Source organism: Athene noctua, chromosome Z, assembly GCF_965140245.1.
Source record: "Athene noctua chromosome Z, bAthNoc1.hap1.1, whole genome shotgun sequence".
NCBI lineage: Eukaryota > Metazoa > Chordata > Aves > Strigiformes > Strigidae > Athene > Athene noctua.
Window position 1 is genome coordinate 84,923,791 of NC_134077.1, and position 21,099 is coordinate 84,944,889.

General features: G+C 39.3%; 1 protein-coding gene across 2 annotated transcripts in view; it reads right to left on the minus strand.

The window, feature by feature from the left end:
• Positions 1–13,331, minus strand: part of HAPLN1 (hyaluronan and proteoglycan link protein 1) — a 29,485-nt gene extending 16,154 nt beyond the window's left edge. Inside the window, exons 1-2 of one of the 2 annotated variants that reach the window (XM_074932398.1) lie at positions 13,217–13,331; positions 1,127–1,498 (exon numbers count right to left, since the gene is read on the minus strand). In XM_074932398.1, coding sequence (XP_074788499.1) covers positions 1,127–1,498; positions 13,217–13,316 — 472 coding nt within the window. In that variant the 5' untranslated portion in view covers positions 13,317–13,331. Of the gene's footprint in view, positions 1–1,126; positions 1,502–13,216 lie in introns of both variants that reach the window. The other variant, XM_074932399.1, reaches the window with a different exon arrangement.
• Between the last annotated feature and the right edge of the window lie 7,768 nt (positions 13,332–21,099).

Here is a 21,099-nt window from a genome sequence, read left to right on the forward strand (position 1 = left end):
TAAATCAACTATCCTGCTGGCATGCAAACTGTGCAAGGTCTTTCTGCACTCAGAAATGGAAGGTTTCAGCAACCTGGAATGGAAAAATAGATGTGAAGAAGTAAGCTAAGCCCATGATATCTATTTAGGTCCAAGAAACACTCAGCCAGTCTTACTGTGCTGGGTAACTATATAACCATCATAATGTACAGTAACCCTCAGTGAAAGAGTCATATATGTCATCTGTTTACAGGTGTGAGAGCCAGGGGTCTTTTTTTTCTTTTATTTTTTCTTCCTAAGTACTTTTCATAGATATGTGGCTTCTGTAAAGTTCTCTCTGGCACACAATTGCTGGTAAGTATAAGGGTAAGGGAGACATCTTCATGCAATTTTTAGTTTACTGGTGAGTTGAGTGCAGTGCTTTGGGAAAAAGACTAAATGGTCATTTGCATGCATTGAATCTCATAAAATTTATCTGCATTTCATAAGGGTGAAGGAAAGCTGAATTTTTGGTTCTCTTTAAACCTGTTTCACTGATTTTTCTAACGCTTTGTACTCAACTATTTTCAAGAATATTGCTGGGGGAAATTACTACAGACTATATGTAGGAGTTGTCTTGGCAGGCAATATAAAGATCTATTTTATGTAATTATAAGGCTAGAAAAAACCCTTGTCTCTGGAAAACTACTTTAACATTTTTCCTCTTTGTAAGAAGATTTGTATTTGCTCAATAATCTAAAATGTCCCAAAGTTCTGTAAAATGGCTATTAAGGGAATATTTAATATAATTTTGACTAAGTCTACTGTAAAAACATGCAATGACTTATCTAAAGTGATAGGAGAAATTAGAAACATATGGAGTGCTTCATACTATGTTTGGTCATTCTTTTTTGGCTCCCCTCACACCAGGTCTCACTGGGAATTGAATATGCTGTAGGCTAGTATAAATTATAGAAATCCTAATGTTCTTCTAATTTATGATTGCTGTCATGGGCTGTCAGGCCAAGATCCCCAGAGTACAATGAATCCCACTTCTCAGCTTGATGATATCACTGATAACACAGCATCAGCAGTATTAGGAGAAAAAAGCAGGTATTCCTTAACACCGCGCAAATCTGAATTTTAGTATAATTCAGGTGTTACCTACCTTCCAAATTCAGAGCTACCACTGCTGTATCATCCTCTAATCCTTCAATCACCTCACACTTATATCTCCCATAATCCTCCAGTATGATATTTGTGATTATAAGAGAGGCATCATTTTCACTGCTTTCCCTCAGAAACACTCTGCCCTGGTAGTTTCCGTAGCTCTTTCTGTGGTGTCCCATTGCAACAAAGACGTCCACTTCTTTGAGGTAATCTGAGGTGAGTTTGGTCCACTTGACCCGGATTTTGTGGGTTCCTGAGCCAGCTGTTGATGTGTGTTCATGGTAAAATTTACATGGCAGTGTGACATTGCCACCCCGGTGTGAGAAGATTTTAGCTTGCTCTGCTACCACAAGTAGACGGGGTCCATTTTCTGCTAGGATTCAAGGAGAAAAACAAAAACAAGGATTAGTCTGCAATCTGCCTTTTACAGAATGAGTATGATTAATGCCATAACAACCATCAGCTATACTATACATTAGGTCTGCAGGATCTATTCCCTGAAATCATTTTGTACCTATGCAGTTGTAGGGTGTATAAACCGGTTATATATAATTATTTACTTAGCTACAAGTATGTCTGCGTGTGTACACTCCCAAACAAGAAGAGAGGCAAACTGATTAACAGCATTGCCCCCATATAAGCAGAGGCCATCCTATATACTCCATAATCATGAAGATAGAGTTGTATTTCAAGTTATATTTAGAGTTATACAGCTGGTGGATGCATGACATCATCCATGAAACGCTCCACACAAACATCCTGTTTTTTCTTACGGGTTGTTCACGAGCTGTCTATCAATGCAACATTTTTTTTCATAATTCAGTTTTTATGTATGGACTCAGCTTATTCAGGCAGCAGCATACAAAGCCCCTCATGATCTGGGATGCAGTGAATCACACTCACAAAACAGAAAAGCCATTACTGTATCAAATAGCACTATTTATATTGACATTAAAAATGTCTGCATAATTCTAAAATGTCTCATTTTCCATTTGTATTTTATTCTAATTTTTGAGTTTGATTTCCTCTTCCAACATACTTTCACCAAAGTAAGGAAGTTCAATTTATCTTGAAATGTAAAATCTCCTCCTGCCCGCTTTTCTTATCATCTCAATCCATTTTTTCTCATCTGTTTTCCTCATCTCCTTCAAACTTGTCACTATTATATCTTCAGTATTTTTCTCTCACTTTTCACACAAACTCGTATTTACCATTGGCTGGCTCCTCTCCTCCTCACCCTCACCCCAGATTTCCTGCTCTCTTTTCTCCCTAATAGGTCACTACACCTGATGTTCCTCTATGAAATCATTATGTTCAGGAGAGTCAGCTTGAGCAGGAGCTCGCTTCCAACCTTAAGTCTCTGGGGCTTTTTTGACAGGCTGTGCTGCCTTAGGAAAACCCTAGAAAACACAGATTTCATGGTGGCAGTGAGCAGATGTATCCGAAAGCGAGAATATTTCCTTCTTTTGGTACCATTTGCCTCTCCTCTCATGCGCCGTTTGCAAAATTTATTTAGCAAGCTCAGTGCTTCTGTAGATATTGCTGTCCTCTATCACTGAGACACTGACCAAAACTAGAAATGAATCATCAACACTCTGCTCACTGGGAAAGAATTACCAACCTCAGTCTTCATAACAGATTGCGAAGAAAGACTTTGTAATTCCCTGTCTGTGTGTGTTCAGCAAGTCAATGTAACCACTTAGAAATGCGATTCCTTACTCTAAGGCTCAGTGTGGCTCTCACTAACTTCAGCAAAAGCCAAGACTAAGTTCCCAAATGTGGAGGCTGTTGCGAGGCTGACCTTATGAAGGCTAGCAGCAATTTTCTGCTGGCGTCTGTGGGGATTAATCTGGATTGATAGGACAAAATCGCAGAAATGTGTGCAAAAATGTTATCAGCCAGAGAGAGGTGTCAATGACTGAAGGATAGAAGGACTGGGATGGAGATGGGCTGACAGATGAAGTTTCAGTGACGAGGCCACCAGGGAGTATTCCACCCAGCTAGCTGTCTCTGCAAAAACCTATAGTGTATCTGTAGCCACGAGGGGTCCAGGGACACGTCAGGATCTGTAGCTCATAAATGTCTCCAGACAGTCCTAGGCTTCTCAGTCTTGTTGACAGGTCTGCTGCCTAAATGATAAATTCACCTAAACTCCAGTTTCAGCTTGACTTCACTATCTATCCACTCTGGCCACACCAAGCACCATAAGAAACCTCAGGGCATGCAGCATTTTATGATTATGCAGACATATTCAGGGGTGGTAATTGTAAAGACAAGCTTGCTCAGTGCAAATGTGCACCCTCTTGAGAAAAACAGGTATCCCAAATGTGTAGTTATTTGTCAGGAGATGCTGTGTCAAGAGCATTGCTATTACCTGCACAGGACAGCCTAGCCAGGACATCAGCTTTCTCAGGAATGTGCAAGCTTGAGCACTGCATGTAGTTTTACTAGGATGAGAGACCTTCTTACCTAGTGAAAAAACATTACTGCAGAGCAGATCACTTGCAGCCCCATAAAACTGCTGTTATTTTTCACTGCCCTTCTTCCTAAAGGTGAGCAGAGTCTTGTGTCTGCTCTGAAAACCCATCTTCCCCCTTTCAGAAGAGAGCATCCAAGGAGAGAGGTGACCCGAGGCAAGGTACCATGGAAAGTGTTGCTAACACTGTTTCCACAGGACAAGGAGAAGGAAGAAAGTGAAGGCAGCCAGCACGGTTTGTCTGTGAATTTCCCTATTTCCTTCAGGGACAAAGACGTTCCACAGACTTCTGTCCACCTTGGGAGGAGAAATGTTATGCTTTGGGGTGGTTATTACCAAGAAATATGAATCACAGCTCAACTATGTTGGGTCTTTAAAACTGAAATAGTCAAGTTAATAAATATTAGCAGAAAGGATTGGGGCATGAGGGAGAGTCTGACTCAGGCTGCTAACACTCACTCTTTCTAACAACAGCTAGTCTGTGCCAGCAAAGGCTGGAGAGTTGCCCAGAGCACTGTCACCTCTGACTCCAGGGTTAGCATCCTAATGCGGTGGTGTACCTCTCTCCTGGCTGCTTCCCACCTCCTCTGGCCCTTTGCAGCAGCCATTACCTGAGTTTATATTAGTAAGTGTAAAAAGCAGAGGGAATGGTATCTTGGGAAAGGAAAGAAGAGCATGGCTTTTCTCAGCCTGGAACATCTTCTGTGTCCCTGGCGGTTCAAAGGGAGATGCAACATTTGAAATATACCTCCACCCTCAAGTTTTATAGAAGCCAATTCTTTTTTTACAGAAAAAGAGATTATGTGCCATTCTCTCTGGCAAAGACAGTGGGGCAGAAAAATTACATTGCTGCTGCTCCCAGACCTAGGAGGGGATGAAGAAAGAATCTCTGGCTTTCGAGGAAAAGCAGATGTCAGATTGGGGAATGCTGCATAGTGTCTTTCTGGGCTAAAAGACATGCAGAAGATGTGCAGGCAGTAGGGATTTGGGATTAAAAATGAGATGACTGCAGTTTGGCAAGAGGCCAAGAGATCTTTATTATCCAGCAGCCAGTGAGAATCATGGCCAAATTTACCTAACGGCATATTTTTGGGAGCACAACAAAATGAATGGTCGTGGTCTTTCTGAATTCAACAGAGAAGGAGCTAAAAAACCCCCAAAACACAACAAACAAAAAAATGCCCAAGCACAGAGAAAAACCAGAATCCCTTCATTTACAATATGTTTAGCACTCTGGATGCAGCCTTCTAGCTTACTACTGCAAAAGTCATCTTAAATGAGGAATGAATCTTGCTTCCTGGGTTACCTTAATACAATGAGCAATGATCTGTTGTGAAACAGTGATCTGATCATGGAAGATGGGGTAAACACTGTTTTAAATGCTTGTCAGAGTGGCTCCCTGGCTGCTTTCCTCATGGGGTTTCTTGACAAGGCTGCTCCTTCCAAATAAAATTATCTGTGTATCTAAATGATAAGTGCAAGAAGGAAAATGATGGAACACATAAGTGTTATCATAGAGTCCAGCATTTTACTTGAAGAAAACAATACTTCTTTGTACCCAGCACTTCAGAAGTACCATCAGAGAATCAGAGAATTTGTAAGGTGAATGGCCAAACAACCGTAACCCCTGATAATCCCTTGCTAAAGAGTTGTCTGCAACAGGACAGTTTGGATCCTTGCTAGAGACAAGACAGATCACATGCATGGTCTCTCAGGAGCCTTGGATGGTGGACTAATGGTGAGGAATGTGCTTGGCAACATCCATCTGCTCCTTCTGTTGGGAACAGAGATGGCAACAAATTGATTATTGCCCCTGGTTTCAGCTCAGAAATGGGATGAGAAAGGTTTGCTTGGTGGTGTTTTCACCCTTCCAGGCATATTTTGCCTTGTAAAACAGGCAGCAGGTCAGGTGTTAGTACAGAACCAGGCACCACTGGTGGCTAATTTGCCTTATTTTTTCCAGTCCTGATTCTCTGCTATTAATTCTGACAGGCTTTGGTTAATCCTCTTGGCACAATTAGACGGATGACAAAGGCAACATTAATGCTAAAACATCTATGTTATCTAAAAATGAGTTTGTCCAAGTTGTAGAAGCTGTCCAGCTGCATGGGACAACACACAACTCTGGGAGCTGCTTTTCCAATCTTTAGGGAAAGACTGCCTGCCTCAAATGAAAATTGTTTGGAAACTTGCTATTCAGATTGGCTTTGCTGTATCTCAGTGGTGACAAATCAAGCAGGCACATACTGCAGGTGAAAGGGTATCTTGCTACCTTAAGTAATCCCTATTTTTTATTTTTTACCCTATTAAGTAATCCTGCCCACAGGCAGCAGCATGCTATCCCCCTCTGTTTTATTCTCCACGTCTCTTTCTCCCTTTCCCAAATGCTATGCAATTAGCACTGTTGTTCCACTTGTCATGACTTTGTATACAACTAACCTTGAATTCAGTGTGATTCCCACTTCAAGGACAGTAAGTGGACATGCTCTCGTGTTGCTAGAGCTCTCAATTCAGTCTCACCTGCTGGTTTACTGGATTAGTTCCAAATTTAACTGCTGGACACATATTCAGATTTGTTTCTTTTTAGTGTGGGGTGGGGTTTTGTGGGTTTTTTTGGTGTGGGATTTTCTTTCTTTCTTTCTTTCTTCTTTCTTTTTTTTTTTTTTTTTTTCCTTTCCCTCTTAAGTGTCTCCTGCACTCAAGAGTAATGGCAAGCCAAGTCTAGAATGCCAAGAACATTGTATGGGGCAGAGAGGATGAGTCATGCCACGACCCTTGGCAAACAGCTTTATCCACTTTATACATCAGATCTGTCCAGAGGCTTATGCTGACCTGGCTATGAAACTTGATTATTTCCACATTTTAATGGACTAAAAGAGCAACAGTGAAGAAGAAAAATGTGCATTTTTAGAGGGAAAAAAACATAAGTCAGGGATCACATCACAGATATGTTTTGTCAGATAAAGTCATGTATTGCCTAAATGTTCCACACTGTTAACAAGCCACTAGGTTAATAACACTGTGTGCCATCCTACTTTAAATAAACACATAACTGTTTCTTGCTTTCCTGTAGGGTTACCAGGGGCTTGAGCTCTCATGCTAAAGTATCCTCACTGTTCCTGTAACAGTGGTATGCTACCAATGCTACCATACATTTTGAAAAGTAAAAAATATTTTCTGAGATAACAATAATTCCCACTTGCTATAATATGTACAGAAATGCATTATTGATATACATGTGTGTATTACTCAGAGAATCCGAAGGTAAAAACATAAACAGGAGGAAGAATTAGGGACACACTTTTTTCCACATACTTTTCCTACTACATTTTTCCTAAATATGTTTTAACTACCCACCTTTTTACTTTTGCTTTTGAAAAAAAAAAATTCTAAAAACTTTTGTATATCAGCTGTAAGACTAGGAAAAGCTGTTCTTATTTGTCCCAAGCATTAATGTCATTTTGTTTATGTCACGAGAAAGAAAATACAAGCGTCAAACTCCAGTGTTCTTACTTCTAAACTGAGAGGATAAAATTACTTTTTTTCCTGTCACATTACTTTTAAGTTTTGACATGCAACTGGTAAGAGATGCTAGATAAATCTTAGTTAAAAAGTTCAGGTACATGGCTCCAAATAACAGTACAGCTAAAACCACCCATTTTATAAATGGCAGAAAAGAAATCTGTCTCTTGAACACAGGGATGACAAGAGCGAGGTAAAATATTTTTCCCATCTACTTAACCCAAGTAACATGTTGGCCGTATTAACTCAAGTTGAGGTCTCTAGGACACCTAACAGCACATAAAACCATCAGGGAAACAACAAATTTCAGCTCTTCTAAAGGATTGCCACCTTTTGCCTTAAACAAACTTTAAGTATATGTTTACTTCAGTATAGACAAACTCAGGAAGATGAGGCCTCATAGAGTAGAATAGAACAGAAATCATGACAATGTCTCTGCACCTCTTCTGCACAGCAGGAGATCTTCATGGGTGGCATTGAGATTGTTTGACAAAACCAGAATATCACACAGAACTGGTGAAGAGCTTTTCCAGTTCTTTAAATTGCCTTTAAATTACCTTTAAATGTTATATATATGGAACTAGACTGGTTGTAGCAAGTAAAGGCAAACTAGTAATTTAAATTTATGTTCAATGTGAATCCTTTTGCTTCTGCAATAATTTTTTACAACCCAAATATACTGGTACCTATCAATTAAGGTCTGTTCCAGAATACACAGTCCTGAATTGCTTTAACGAAACCAACATGCCAACAGGAGGTGAGGTTGCTCTTTGCTGACATTCCTATTGCATGCTGTTGCAACATGCCATGCTCTGAAGAGGAACGCAAGTTGGGTTGATGTAAAAGAAGCAGCTCAATTATAAGAAGAGACTGCGAAATGGATCATGACATTATCTAAATGCCCTGACTGGCAACAAAACTGGTAAGAAATTTTAAGTGGAAAAGGTAAATGCAAGAAAATGGAAAAGAAAGAGTAGGTAACATCACTAAAAACGGAAAAATGGAGAAAGGTAGACCAAAGGAAGAAAGTCAAAAGGAAAGTGGAAAAGCATGAAACTTGGGAAGATAAGAATCAGTATGAGATGTCAAACCAGTAGTACATCTAAATTCTTATCATGTTTTTAGACAGTCCATCAAGTCTATGCAGCTTCTTCCTCTCTGTTGGTCCTGGCTTGTTTTGAAGAACAGGAAGGGGACTGTAAATAAAACTCATTATCATGTAGAACAAGTTGGGTAAAGACTTCTTCTGCTTTTGTTATTGATTAATTGATTAAACTTTTTTTTTTTTAATAGGTCAATATTAGAAAGTTTTCTGTTCATTCCATGTTGCTATATTTCTTGGTATGTATAAATAAATTTGTGCAGAGATCTTGATAGGAAAATGGGTGTATTCTTGTATCTTAAAGGTAAGAAAATGCTGCACTATATAAATTCACTTATATTCAAGGAAAAGCTAAAATGTTAAAGGTTGATCCTTCACAAGCCAGACTTTGTATTCTGTTCACTAGCCTTTCTTGCTGTTGCTGAACAAACTGGAGACATATGTTAAAGGCTCCTGCCACCCTTTAAGTAATTAACTTAGTAATTACTGTAATGGCTTAGTCAACTGTTTATTTTGCAGAACAGCTACACACAGAAGAATGCTCTTATCTCTAAAGGGTACTCTGCCTCTTTGAATAATTGGTCAGCAACTAGCACTATGAATAGATTAGAGAGATATTCAAAGCTGAGCACTGGAAAGAACCATCTTCCTCTCTCATGGGTCACAGAGTCCTTTGCAGATCTTGACTTCAGAGAAAAATATGAGTCTTGAATTACATTGATATGCTTAGACTAGTATTGTATTCTTGTTGTGGATGCTTATGCTGTGAGGGTATACTTTTGTCCCATTTTCACATTTACGAGATTATTTCATTTAGGATTATTATTTTTTTTAAAGAGCAAAACTGGCATCCCCTAAGGCACACACAATTTACTGGGGTGGGGTCATGAGGGGAACAACACATCTTACTTAAATATAGTACTCTCATTTGCTTTTATCCACAGAAGTTAAACTGGAATGACTTTTGTATGCAGACAAACTACCAGAGAGGAAGGTGATATGGTCAAGCAGTCTGAGTTAATAGAGCAGCAACCATGAAATCCACCACAAGCTTCAGGAAAGAAAATAAAGTCACACAAGAGATAAAATGCAGCTTTAGATGTTTTATAAATTTCGTTCATAGATACTGGAATAAAACCAAAGAAGAAAAGATTTAAACAGAAGAAGTGGGCTAGAGGAAAGAAGCAGAAAATACTGGCAAAGGTAGGGGGTAAAACTGTCTGGCGGATGAGAAATTTGAGGTCCAGTTTCTCTGTATTAACTAACAAGGGGAGAACCAGGAACCAGACCTGACACTGAGAGCAGAACAGAGATATTTATGAAGCCAGTGACTCATTTCTAAGAAAAATTAAAAGATTTACGAGGCAATATATCTATTCCTATTGCAATGTTAAAGAGGTTGGCAAGTGTTTAGTAAAGCTAAAGAAATCCACAGTTTCAAGAGAGTGGACATTTGAGCTCTGTGTTCATAAAAGCAATGACCTGTCCGTGTAATCAGAGAAAAACACAATTTATTAAACACTGTTAATTTTGGTTAGCCAAATGCTGAGTGTAAAAGAGATGGCAGGAGCTTTTATACAAATGTAGGGGCAGCAAAGTGGGGTAACTAGATCTTCCAGTTCCTGACCAGAGTTGTTAGGGGAATCAGAAGCACACTGAAATAGCTGTCAGACTGTAATACAGTATTAATAGGCGACTGCCCTTTAGGAAGGCCAAATGAAAGATAAATGTGATGAAGTGACACTGTACATTAGTGCTTCAGCAGGCTGCGAACAAATAAGAAATGATAGTAGGGATGAAATGGGGCATGGATCAAAACCATGTCAGGAAGGACTGTAAAAGATCTTACTGCAGCAGTGAAAAAGTCTTTTGAACAGGCACAGGTTCATTTTGTAGTATGGAGTCACTACACAGATAAAGGTGGGAAGTAATAAAGAAATTACCCAAGTGCTATATTAACAAATCCTCTCTTTTTAACAGCATTGGTTTTGATGCTCTGAAAGTATGATGTTGTTTGAAGTACATGAGTGCAGTGATGTGAAATGAAAACAAAGATGAAAGCTGAACTCAGAAAGCATATCTTGTTCAAAAAAAGGGTAGAAAACCTCACAGCCTGAAGAACTGGTGTTACTACAAGGACGTGAGTGATATGGGAAAAATGTGAAATTAGACAGGATGAAGAAAACAGTGTTTTGGCAGAAACTTTGCTAAGTGTCTAAGAACTAGATACAGAGACTGCAATTGGTTGGGCTGAAGAATAAATGATTAGCCTAAAAAAAACCCCACTGAACTGTCTCCGGTATAATTTTTGTGGCTGTTTAATATTTCCACTACTTTTACATTATAAAATATATGTGGCTGTTGAATTAATAAAATTTTCACATGGCATATTAAGCACCACTGAAGGGAGGAGAATGGATATTTAGAATGTTTGAAGAAAGAAGGGTGGAATAAGTATGATAACATTTAGTACTGAATGTATAATCTAGATTTTTAAGGCCTAGTATGAAGAATTACTGATATAAACCTTGTATGTGTTAATTGAAAGTGATGATGGAGAAGAACGACTGCTAAATACTGTCTATCACAATAGACTATAGATCAGCACTACCACATGGCTGGGAAAAGTACAAGTTTGACCCAAGATCTGGAAAACAAAGCACTGTTAGCTGAAAAATAAAAATACTAATGCTAGTTTAAAATCTGGAATAAAATCCTGTCTGAGTGCACTCAAGAAGTATGAATCTATAGAACCAGTGTAGAGATGAACTAACATTACCAGGTAACTGGAGGTTATATACTTAAGAGAAGAATTTGAAAAAGTTTACTTAAATGATAGCTGTGAGGAATGTCATCTTAATGTTTTAAAGTGAACATCAAAGAAGAAAAAAATTGTTATTTGAAGCTAAGGAGCAACACTAGAAGAAGCATAAGGCTATACAATGGTTGTGAATAAACACGGAGCGTTAGGAAAGTGTTTTTCTATCAGAAAAACAGGTTCCCAAACTATCTTGTAGTAAGGAGACTTGAAATCTAGCTTTTTTTTTTTTTTTTTTTTTTTTTTTTAATGAGAGTAAACCTTCAGGAGATTACTTGATGTGAAGAAAGGGGAATAGAAGGCAGTTTAGTTCATTGCCTCAGGAGATCCTTCACAACTCTGTGTACTTGACTACATAACATGTATCCACACCTTTTGTAATTCCAAGGCATTCCAAAGCATTCAATCCAGGAGGAGTTTGCTACACATCTCTTGGATTTCAGTTGTGAAGAGGGATGCTATATTCTGTAACACAATATAAAATACCTTTTGTATGAAGCTATAACACATGTTCCACAAGCTTCCCTGATTTCCAGCTCATTTCCAGGTGTAGATCATTGCATGTGTTTGGGCAGAGCAGAATCCCAACCCCAATGGGATTCCACAGTGTAGAGAGAAATGAAAAAATGTAATAGTAAAAATACCAAGTTCCAAGCAGTTTTATTCTTTTTGATTTGTGGTCTGTGTATTTCAGAGCCTGAATCAGCTGATGTACAAAGTTCATGTTAGAGCTCAATTTTTAGCTTTATCCAATCTTTCCTTGAAGGAATAAACTCAAGGTTCAGGTGACTTTTCATGGGTAAGGAGAACGGTCCATCTTGAGACGTTTATCATCTCTGAACTATTAGCACTTGTAGACTGCACTGTACACATGCCAAAGGACTAGCAAAAAGCAACACGTATGACTTGCAAATTATAGTAAACTGCTGACTAATCAAATTTAACAGACAGATTAAGAAAAAATAATTTTGATTTGGTTTAATTTTTTTCCACTAATTTAATCTTCCGAAAAGATTAAGAAGCTCAGATATAAGAAACTGCACTATACAAGGAAAGGCAAACTCTGAGTTTATTAGACATTGGTGTCAAATTTGAAATTTATTCTGGGAGTGAATGTTCATAATCTCACAACAGTGATATGTAACACATTCATTTGACCTTCATCCTGTGAGTTTCCTTAAAGTGAAACCAGCTATCTGTTATTCCTTATTTGACCTTGACAATCCTAGTGCCTGTTTTAATAGATGCAGGGTACCTTTAACTTCTCTGACTTTTCTGCGAACTTCTAAATGTTCAGGCTTTCTTAGTAACCTGCCCTAACTTGGTAATCCATATTTACACAAACGCTCAAATAACAATTTGCCAGCTGTTGAGAGAAAGGAATCAAACTTTAAAGAGAGAGCACAAAATTGCCACGTTTCTTAATTTTGCAAGATTATTTTTAGTCTCAATATAAATAGAAGCAGGAAAACCCCTCTTAGTTCTGCCTGTCCTTACTGCATATATCCCCTGGTTTTTCTTATAAAGGATGACCCTCAACGACTGAAGCTGGGACTGAGAAAACAGCTGCATTGTACTGCAGACTCGAATCCTGCTACAACTATAAACTCTAGGATTCAGACATGAACCAAACAGGATTATGCAAAAGGCCAGTATAATACTTAGTGTAAATTAAAGGTATGAGGAAAGACACATTTCTTTTGGGGTAAGCTATTTTTTTTCCTCTTGTTTAAATTGCCCAATTATGATCTCAGATGTGCTGAGTCTTTTTAAATAATAAACAGCAGTAAATTTCTGTAATGTGAAGAACTATGTATGACAGTCTTCTTAAAACTGAATATATTCCACAATAAACTAAAGGTATTTCAACCCATTGCAGTTGCTTATTACTTTAGGATGCATGCTTTTTTCTTTATCTTAAATCATGCTGTACTTTACTCACTATTCTTTGCAAGGTAGTGGCAAAGTGTTATTAAACAGTGTAACTTTCATTTTTTAACTATCGTTAGGAGTAATAATAATGCAACAGAAGCAGAAAAGGTTTGGTCACCAGTAATAATAGTATTTAAAAAGCAGTGCAGCAAAATAAAAAATTAAGGATTGTTAAACACATCATTCTGTTTCTCTCAGCAATCTGAAGAGACTGGTATTTTTTCATGTATTTCCTTACCTTGAATGTGAATAATTCTTTCACGCTCCAGACTTGAGTTGTCAGGGTGAGGTTCAGCCCAGCAGACAGAAATCAGCACCAGAAAAAGTAGACTCTTCATCTTTATAGTCAAAAGAATCTTCTTCACTGTAAGAGCATCAGATGCAAAGAAGCTTGTGAATTTTTGGAAACCTTGTGCACTGCACAACTTGTTACAGCAATGATCTTAAGAGGAATCTATAACATATTTAACTCACACAGCTGAAAAAGTTACAACAGCTACTGATTTTTTAGGTATGAAGACTGGACCTTTTTATCATGGGCTTTCATTAAATGAAACTGGCAATCCATATTTAACTCTGCCTATGCAGAAATACAACATGAAAAAAAGCGCACAGACACAAATATGCATAAACAAAACTCCTTGTGAGACCATATGTAAGCAATACCTGTGTTTCAGAAAAGGTTCTAGTGTACTTTTTGTTTTCCAGACCTACTCAAGATCTGGTCTGTAAATACAGTTAAAACAATCAAAGCTGTTACTACATCTGCACCCACTGCATGATGCAGTCTGCTGGTGATAGATTTTCAAGATTAAAACAATCTTCTCGTAGGCTTTTGGCATTTCAATCAAGACTGCAAGTTAACTTAGCAGTCAGGGTGGTAAGTTTGCTTGAGCTAAGCAGGAAGATGACAAAACGTTTCCTAAACTGACTAAAATGATCTATTTTATTTCAGATCCACTTACCATTTTGAAAGATGCCTAAGTACAGAATGAAATGTTCAAAACCGTGCACAAAGTAGGTTTGAGTTGTATATGCTACCACTGCAGTTGCCCTGATTGATTTTTCATTCATTTCTACCTAGAATGCTGACGCACTAACTTAGTGTGCCAGGTAGGGTCTCTGCAGTCAGCAGAGCTGAGCGCTGCAGGGAAAATCTCTGCCAGCCTCTGAGTAGTAATTAGGCAAATGAAGACCTTAAATAGAAAGGGAGGCATAAAATACAGGAGGTTTTATGTAGAAGGTTCAGGCTGCTGTGTGTTTTATAGCTATAATTTTTACGACCCTGATTTCTTGAGATAAAAGATAGCTATTTCCCAATTTCGCCTTTCAAGACACTAGGATTTTTTCCCCAATCATCAAATACTGGCAGCATTATTAATATGCTTTCTCCTTAATGCAGAGAGAATTTTTTTCTTTCTCTTTTCTCTATCAGAGCTAGAAACACATCAAAGTTGCAGGGTACTGCTGGTCAGAGGTCTGAGCTTTCCAAACAGTCCCTGTCCCCAGATAGACTCAAGCACGTATGCATTTCAAGCCCAGATCCAAATATTGTAATCCGAACCAACCTCTGTTACAGACTAAAATGCAGAAATGCTATTGCCATTTTTTCATAACAACATGCGTGTTACTTGCCTGCCCTTCCATTTCTTCAAAGCGAGTTTGGGTGGGAGTTCAAAGCCAATTCAGCATTCCTTACTCCTTACTGTGGAGTGTCTAGAGGTAGGACAAGTGCTTGCTGCACACTATTTTCCAGGTGGTCCATGCTCAGTAACTCAAGACTCTCTGGCCACTCCCTCTTTCCTGGAAAGCTTGGCAGGCTGATGACCTCCATTCCGCAGAGCAAGGACAGATGTAGCTCCCCCTGCGGCACATCAGCCCGGGCCTGGGCTGACCACGGGGTCACACAAGTGCAGCTGGGTGTTCCTCCTGCACGGTGCACGGGACCACCAGCCCGAATGCTTGAGAGAGCAGGGCACACTTGTGTGCACCCGCACTGCTCTGTCCCTCACAAATCCCAGACCAGGCACCCGATGTATTTCCTCCGGGTGAAAAAGGCTTCAGGTTTGGGGGGTTTTTTGGGGTTTTTTTGGCTGTTGACTAACAACTGGCAATTCACTTTTTTATCAGTGGGGGAGAGTGTTGCTGATTTAGAAATAGTCTGGTCAACAAAGAAGCTTTGATTTTGAAGGCAAAGCTTACAGTGGTATTCCCACCTCTATCCACCATACCTTGGAGCCTATGCTGGGTGCAAAACCTCCTGGACCCAGTGAGTGGGGGTAAAGCCCACAAGGGCTCTACAAGACCTGCTCTGGGAGCACCTGAGCTGATCATTAACACTTTGCCTCTACCTCTTGTGACAAACCTGCTCTCTTGCATGGCACTCATGAAAAGAAGCAGCCACACAACCAGATGACAGGTAGTACTACCTGTTTTGGGGACAGCATCCCTATGTCCACCAGACTCTGTGGTGCTGTGTTCTGGAACAAGAAATATTTACCTTCTGGTTACATGGATGGAGAACTCCACGCATGCTGCTTTTCCACGTGAAGGTCTCCCTAATATGATGGGGGAAAGTCCTCCATGTAGCATCATCAGATGATGATTGTCAGAACAAGTATTTTCAGGCTTAGCCTGGTGCACTGTGGGGGCGGGATACACTTTTTAGAGATATTTGCCTGTACCTGCAGGCAAATACCATGTTACTCTATAGAGTTTGTGTGATAGCATCACAAAAGTGGAATGAGAGGCAGATCCATAAAGACTTTGAGATCTGCTTTTCCTTCTCAATTTCCTGGATGCAGCTGAACAATTTCATGTCACATGCCACAGACATGGTACAAAAAAACCCTTATGGTTACAGATTTTTTGGGGGAGATATATCCAAGATGGTGGTACTTTAGCTTTGTTAATAAGGCAAAGTTTAGAATGGCTGGGTTTCTGTTTTTTCTTAACTGCCACAGACAGAAAGTGCAGCCTAAAGTGTTCATTGTGTGTGCAGGAGCACATACACTAATGACATGTGTGTGCATGTCTGTGCTTTTTGTGCTTTTTTTACTCTGGTAATGTTCATCTTAACTTCTAAGGTATGTTTGTCAGACTGCACAAAACTAGCAAGAACTCAAAACCTATTTCCCAGGGGAGCTAATGCCTGGACAACATTTCAGAAAACTTATCCATCACATACCTTTGTTTAAGTCACCAGATGCTTCACACTTGAGGTCAATCAACTGAGAGTAAAGGTTTAGCTGGGCAGAAACATCCTGTTGGGGGCCATTTCAACCCTCCACTTAAGTCTGAGCAGTTTTAAGGCTGCTCTCTTTATTGCCATGTACAACAGCAGCTGAGAAAATGTGGCTATCTACCTGAAGACAGGAATACCCTGACCTAGTACCACTCTCCTCCTGGGATTTCCCATGATGGGAGCTGTGGCATCAAGCCAGAGCAGTGCAAAGCAACGTTACCAGGCCAAGAATCTGACCCTTGGTGTTTTGTAGGTTATCCAAAAAGCAATTAGCCACAGGAATTCACATCCTCAACTCTAGCCAAAGCAATAGAAGTCAGACTATTTCTGCAGCATCCTAGGAAGACCTCAGGGGAGAAATGATAGGTGTGGATGTTTTCATATTAAAATTAATAAAATCTTGGCTGGGAGTAAGTGAATTTTAGGTAAGAAATGGTAATGATTAGTCATACTCAAGAAATTCGCACTGGTTTCAATTACAGCAGTTCATGAATCTGCTATCTCCCTGGGCAGGGACACAAAGAAGCTGAAAGGTAGTTTTTAAAGGGAGACCTCAAGGCTCGGGGAAGTGGTCAAGATGACTGTACATTCAGTTTTTGAATTTTAAAGAACTGTTCGTTCTTAGATACAATTTGATATTCTGACATTAATCACTCTTTTGTCATACTTACCCAGCATAATTCATCTACTACTGGCAAATCTAAAAGGCTATAAAGCCTTGTATTTTAATATAATATTCTGAAAATTAACAGAATTCAAATACATAAATATTAAGTATCAAGCATTTCTCTGAAGGACAGAGTACTGAAAGATAATGTTACATACCAACCTCTGTTTTTAATAAAATAACATATTTCTTATTTACTACTTCAAGCACTTTCTAGATGCAGAACATAAGAGCATCCACTGTGTGAGGACAAAGGTCCCCCTAGTGCAATGTCCTCCCTCTGACAGTAGTTAAAAACCAGGGGAATCCCTTTGTTCACAGGAGTTAATTTTTGTCTTATATTAAGACGTGATGATGTCCTATATCAAATGCTTGTTTCCCTGAGAAGAAAGACCTACGGAAGCCTGAACAAGCACCACCTTCTATGATCCATCTGCTGACACTGTCATCCTAGTGAGATGGGTGGTTGAACTAGATTTTACCTAACTCATGCAAAAATCTGGCTGCTTTTGTGGAAACATCCCTGATGCTTTGGATCTTGTGGAACTGTGATTCCCTCACAGCTACCCAGGTAGCCACAGGACCCTCAGAGAAGACAGTATTGCAACAACATACTATGTCATCTTCTCATGTGTGTAACTTCACGGTCCCAAGAAGGTTTAGGAGAAGAGAAAGCCAAAAGCAGATACCTGTGGAAGAAGGAGATGAGGTAGCGGTACATAGGGACAGAGAGAAAACCAAGCTCCAAGGGTGGACAAAGGGACTTCATAAAAGGTGCTGTCTTTTTGCGGTTCTTCAAATATTTAATACAGTGAGATCCAGCAAGTAAAGGTAGTAATCAGTGATATCTAAAACAGGTAACAGAATCAGTAAAACTATTCAGGGTTGAAACAGGCCCCAGATCTGTGGACTATTCACATCTGTGCATAGACCTACTGTATAATACAAGCCTTTACAGGCCTCCTCACTGTGGAGCTCTGTTCCATCTGGGAGTTGGTGTTAAGCACTAGAGAAGTACCTACTGATGAAACCAAATTTATTTATTTTCAGGGAGAGGGTATCAGCTGCAGTAACTGAGAATCTCTCATCCTTTCACACTGCTAATAGACAACAGAATAGGATGAAGACCAGTCTAGGCAGTACTCACACTCTTCCATAGATTTTCCTAAAACTGGGAGGTTGGAGTAGAATACTTCAAGCTAGATGATTGGACAGATTTCTGGTATCCAATGAGTGGCTCAAGTCTCCTAAAGATCATACTCTATATAATATGTATAGAATCCTAGGTTTAGACAACTGAGTCAAGCCATAAGGATAAAATTCAGCTCCAGATTGTGGACATCTAAGTTAGTGTGTCAACGTAAAACGTCTACATTCCACTTAGGAGACCAAGCTATTGTCACAGTAAGTTTATACCTAATCAGTCTAGTCAGTGGAAGGTAGATGTGTGTTTAGTTGACTCAGAATGACTTTTGTCTATTCACTTTTGTCTTTGAGTGACCTCCTCTATCTGCCATGTGACCCCTCTGGAGAAGTAGGAATTATGGGTTTGAATCTTGCACACTGACATGGAGGCCACACCTTGCACGGCCTCTTTGGCTGAGCGGTCAACAAAAGGCTGCTTTGCAAACAAGGTAGGATGCAAATTTATTTAGTCAGGGACTCATCACTCAGGATCTAAGGGACAGCAATGGACAGAGGTATCTGAAGTGCAGACATGACTAGGGGAATCCTTACAAGTGGGGGATTCAGAGTATCTCTTGTAATTAACATTTCTTTTGGCTAGCTTTAGACAGCTTCCCACTCAGCATAGTAAGCAACACGTGCAGAAACAAATACTAATCTCTCTCTTGACTGCAGAAAGAGGATGAGTGTTCTGACTCATCCTGGTAGCACACTTGTTTTAGATGTCCTGATGTCAAAAGTGGGCATCTAAAGTAGCATCCCTTAATTTTGAAGGGCACCTATCTTCTTAAAAGTATTCACAGCCTCCTTCACAGATCTTCCATTCTCCAAAGGTAACACTAAAATACTCAATTCCAGCTACAGACTTAAGACCTCAGTTAGTAAAATCAAATGGGAATCCACTTCTTTTCCTGATATGACCTTACACCATCTCGTCCTGATTCGACTTTTCACTTATTTTGTTAAGACAGGTTCTTCTCAGTGGAAACGCCCCCCAGGCAGATGGAATTAAGGCAAGACAGATTCAGCAGACTGGTCCCCAAGCTAAATTGTTCCCACAAAGGTAATTCTGTTGATATCATGGCAAAAAGAAAGAACAACTGATGGCATGAGAATAATAATATTTACACGCTCTGTTAGAATGACTTAGAGCAAGCTTTCCAAGACCTCCTCCCATGCTACTTCATTAGTTAAGGCAATTTAGAAATTTGTGAGACTGTGTGAGTCTTGGGGCCATCTAGAGTGACAGATGGTCAATGTCTGGAGAACAGGTTGCCATAGTAGTTCCCTAACCATAAGCAGAACAGTTCAGTGGAAAAGCAGCATGACCATTCAAAGACATCTGGGATCCCCTGGAGCCTATTAATTCCCTGGGAAGAATGCTGATAAATTGCTTGCAGGGAGAAAGAAAATATCTTTACAGTCCGTGAAGTATCTGCATTGTGTTTGATATGAAATTTGTTCCAGATACACAGGACAACAATGGTAACAACATTTTTGATATTATTCATAGAGTATAGCCAATGTCATGTGGCCTGGCTTTATGATAGAAGTTAGAAAATATGATGCTGTACGTTTAATGCAAACATGGATAAGGCATATGTGCTGCATTTAAGGTCTATCATCACTGGTCACTCAGTGCTTTCAGTAGTTTTCTTTCTTGTTCTTTATAATGGACTATATAAATATGCTTTCAGTTCAGGAATCTGGATGCTTTTCCTTGAAGTATGGCAATGGGATGTTCTTTGATAACACGTAGTGATATGCCACAGAAAGGTAACTGTTTTTTTTTTTATGAAGCAGATCCACTTGTTAGTAGTCCCTTCCTTTAGAGAAGGTACTCACTGCAATCCCCACATATCACTGATCTTCAAAGAATTTCTGCTCTCCCGCTCAGGAGTTGGCTCTCCAGACTGACTGTGCTTGTATTCTGACTTCATCAAAGTAAATGATGTAATATGATTATATTATTATAATTAATGTCTTTGGGAGTTTGAACTGCCTTTCTGTATCTCAACTTGCAGTGCTAGATTTCATGCTTTAAAGTCAATGTTTAGTCCAACCCATTGACCATTCTAAGTCAAACAGAATTGTGGAGGTTTTTATGTACAGTGAAAATGCAAAGAATTTTACTCAAAGCCCATTCAAGTAAGTGGACATTCTGACATTTAGTTAATTAGCATTAGATTGGGACATTTGAGCAGGGAGACTCTAGGACTTTAATTCCCATAGGTAAAGTTGATGTTATCAAGCATCAAAGCAGCGCTACTGACTGTTGTCTGGCTACTAAGGTCTGCCAGACACGGGATGACAAGAAACAAGATTTCTAAATACTAGTCTCATTTCATAGTTTTCTGCAGTGAATTAATTGCTCATCCATCCTACAGTCCATGCCAGGACTCCCCCAAGAGTCCTGCTGTGCTCTCAGCCACCTAAAAACTGGTAATGTTTAGAAGCAGACCTAGAAGACGCATTTACATGACCTAAGCCTTCTCCAGTTTCCACGAAGTACAACTATAAACTTGGTGGAAAAACTGTTATCGCGAAAAAAAAACAAAAGAAGCCCCAAACACAATCCCCCTATAAGGACAAAGAAGGAAGCTTCTTTTCTGGAAATACGGTGAAAAGGAATGAATTCAAGAGAAGCCAGAAAAATCGCATGCTGATACTGTATTTAGAAATTCTGTATCATTGTAGACAGCAACTTTCTGAAGTCATTCACTTTTTGATAGGTCACTCAAGCCAAATGATCTAATCACAACTTAAAACTTAGTCTCATGCTTTTTGCTTAGGAAAATATTGTGAAAGTTATTGGCATGGTAAAGTTAAGAAACAATCCATGTAATGATAATACCTTGAAATATGCAAATACGCTAGATACTATCTATTTTGCCTAAGGGAGGTGCAACACCTCTATTCTGACTGTCCCACACTCCCAGTGAAGTTCTCATTTCTTTTCCCCAGCTAAGCTGACTGTACCAGCAACATAAAAATAAAAACTAAAAACATTAAGAGTTCTTTCACA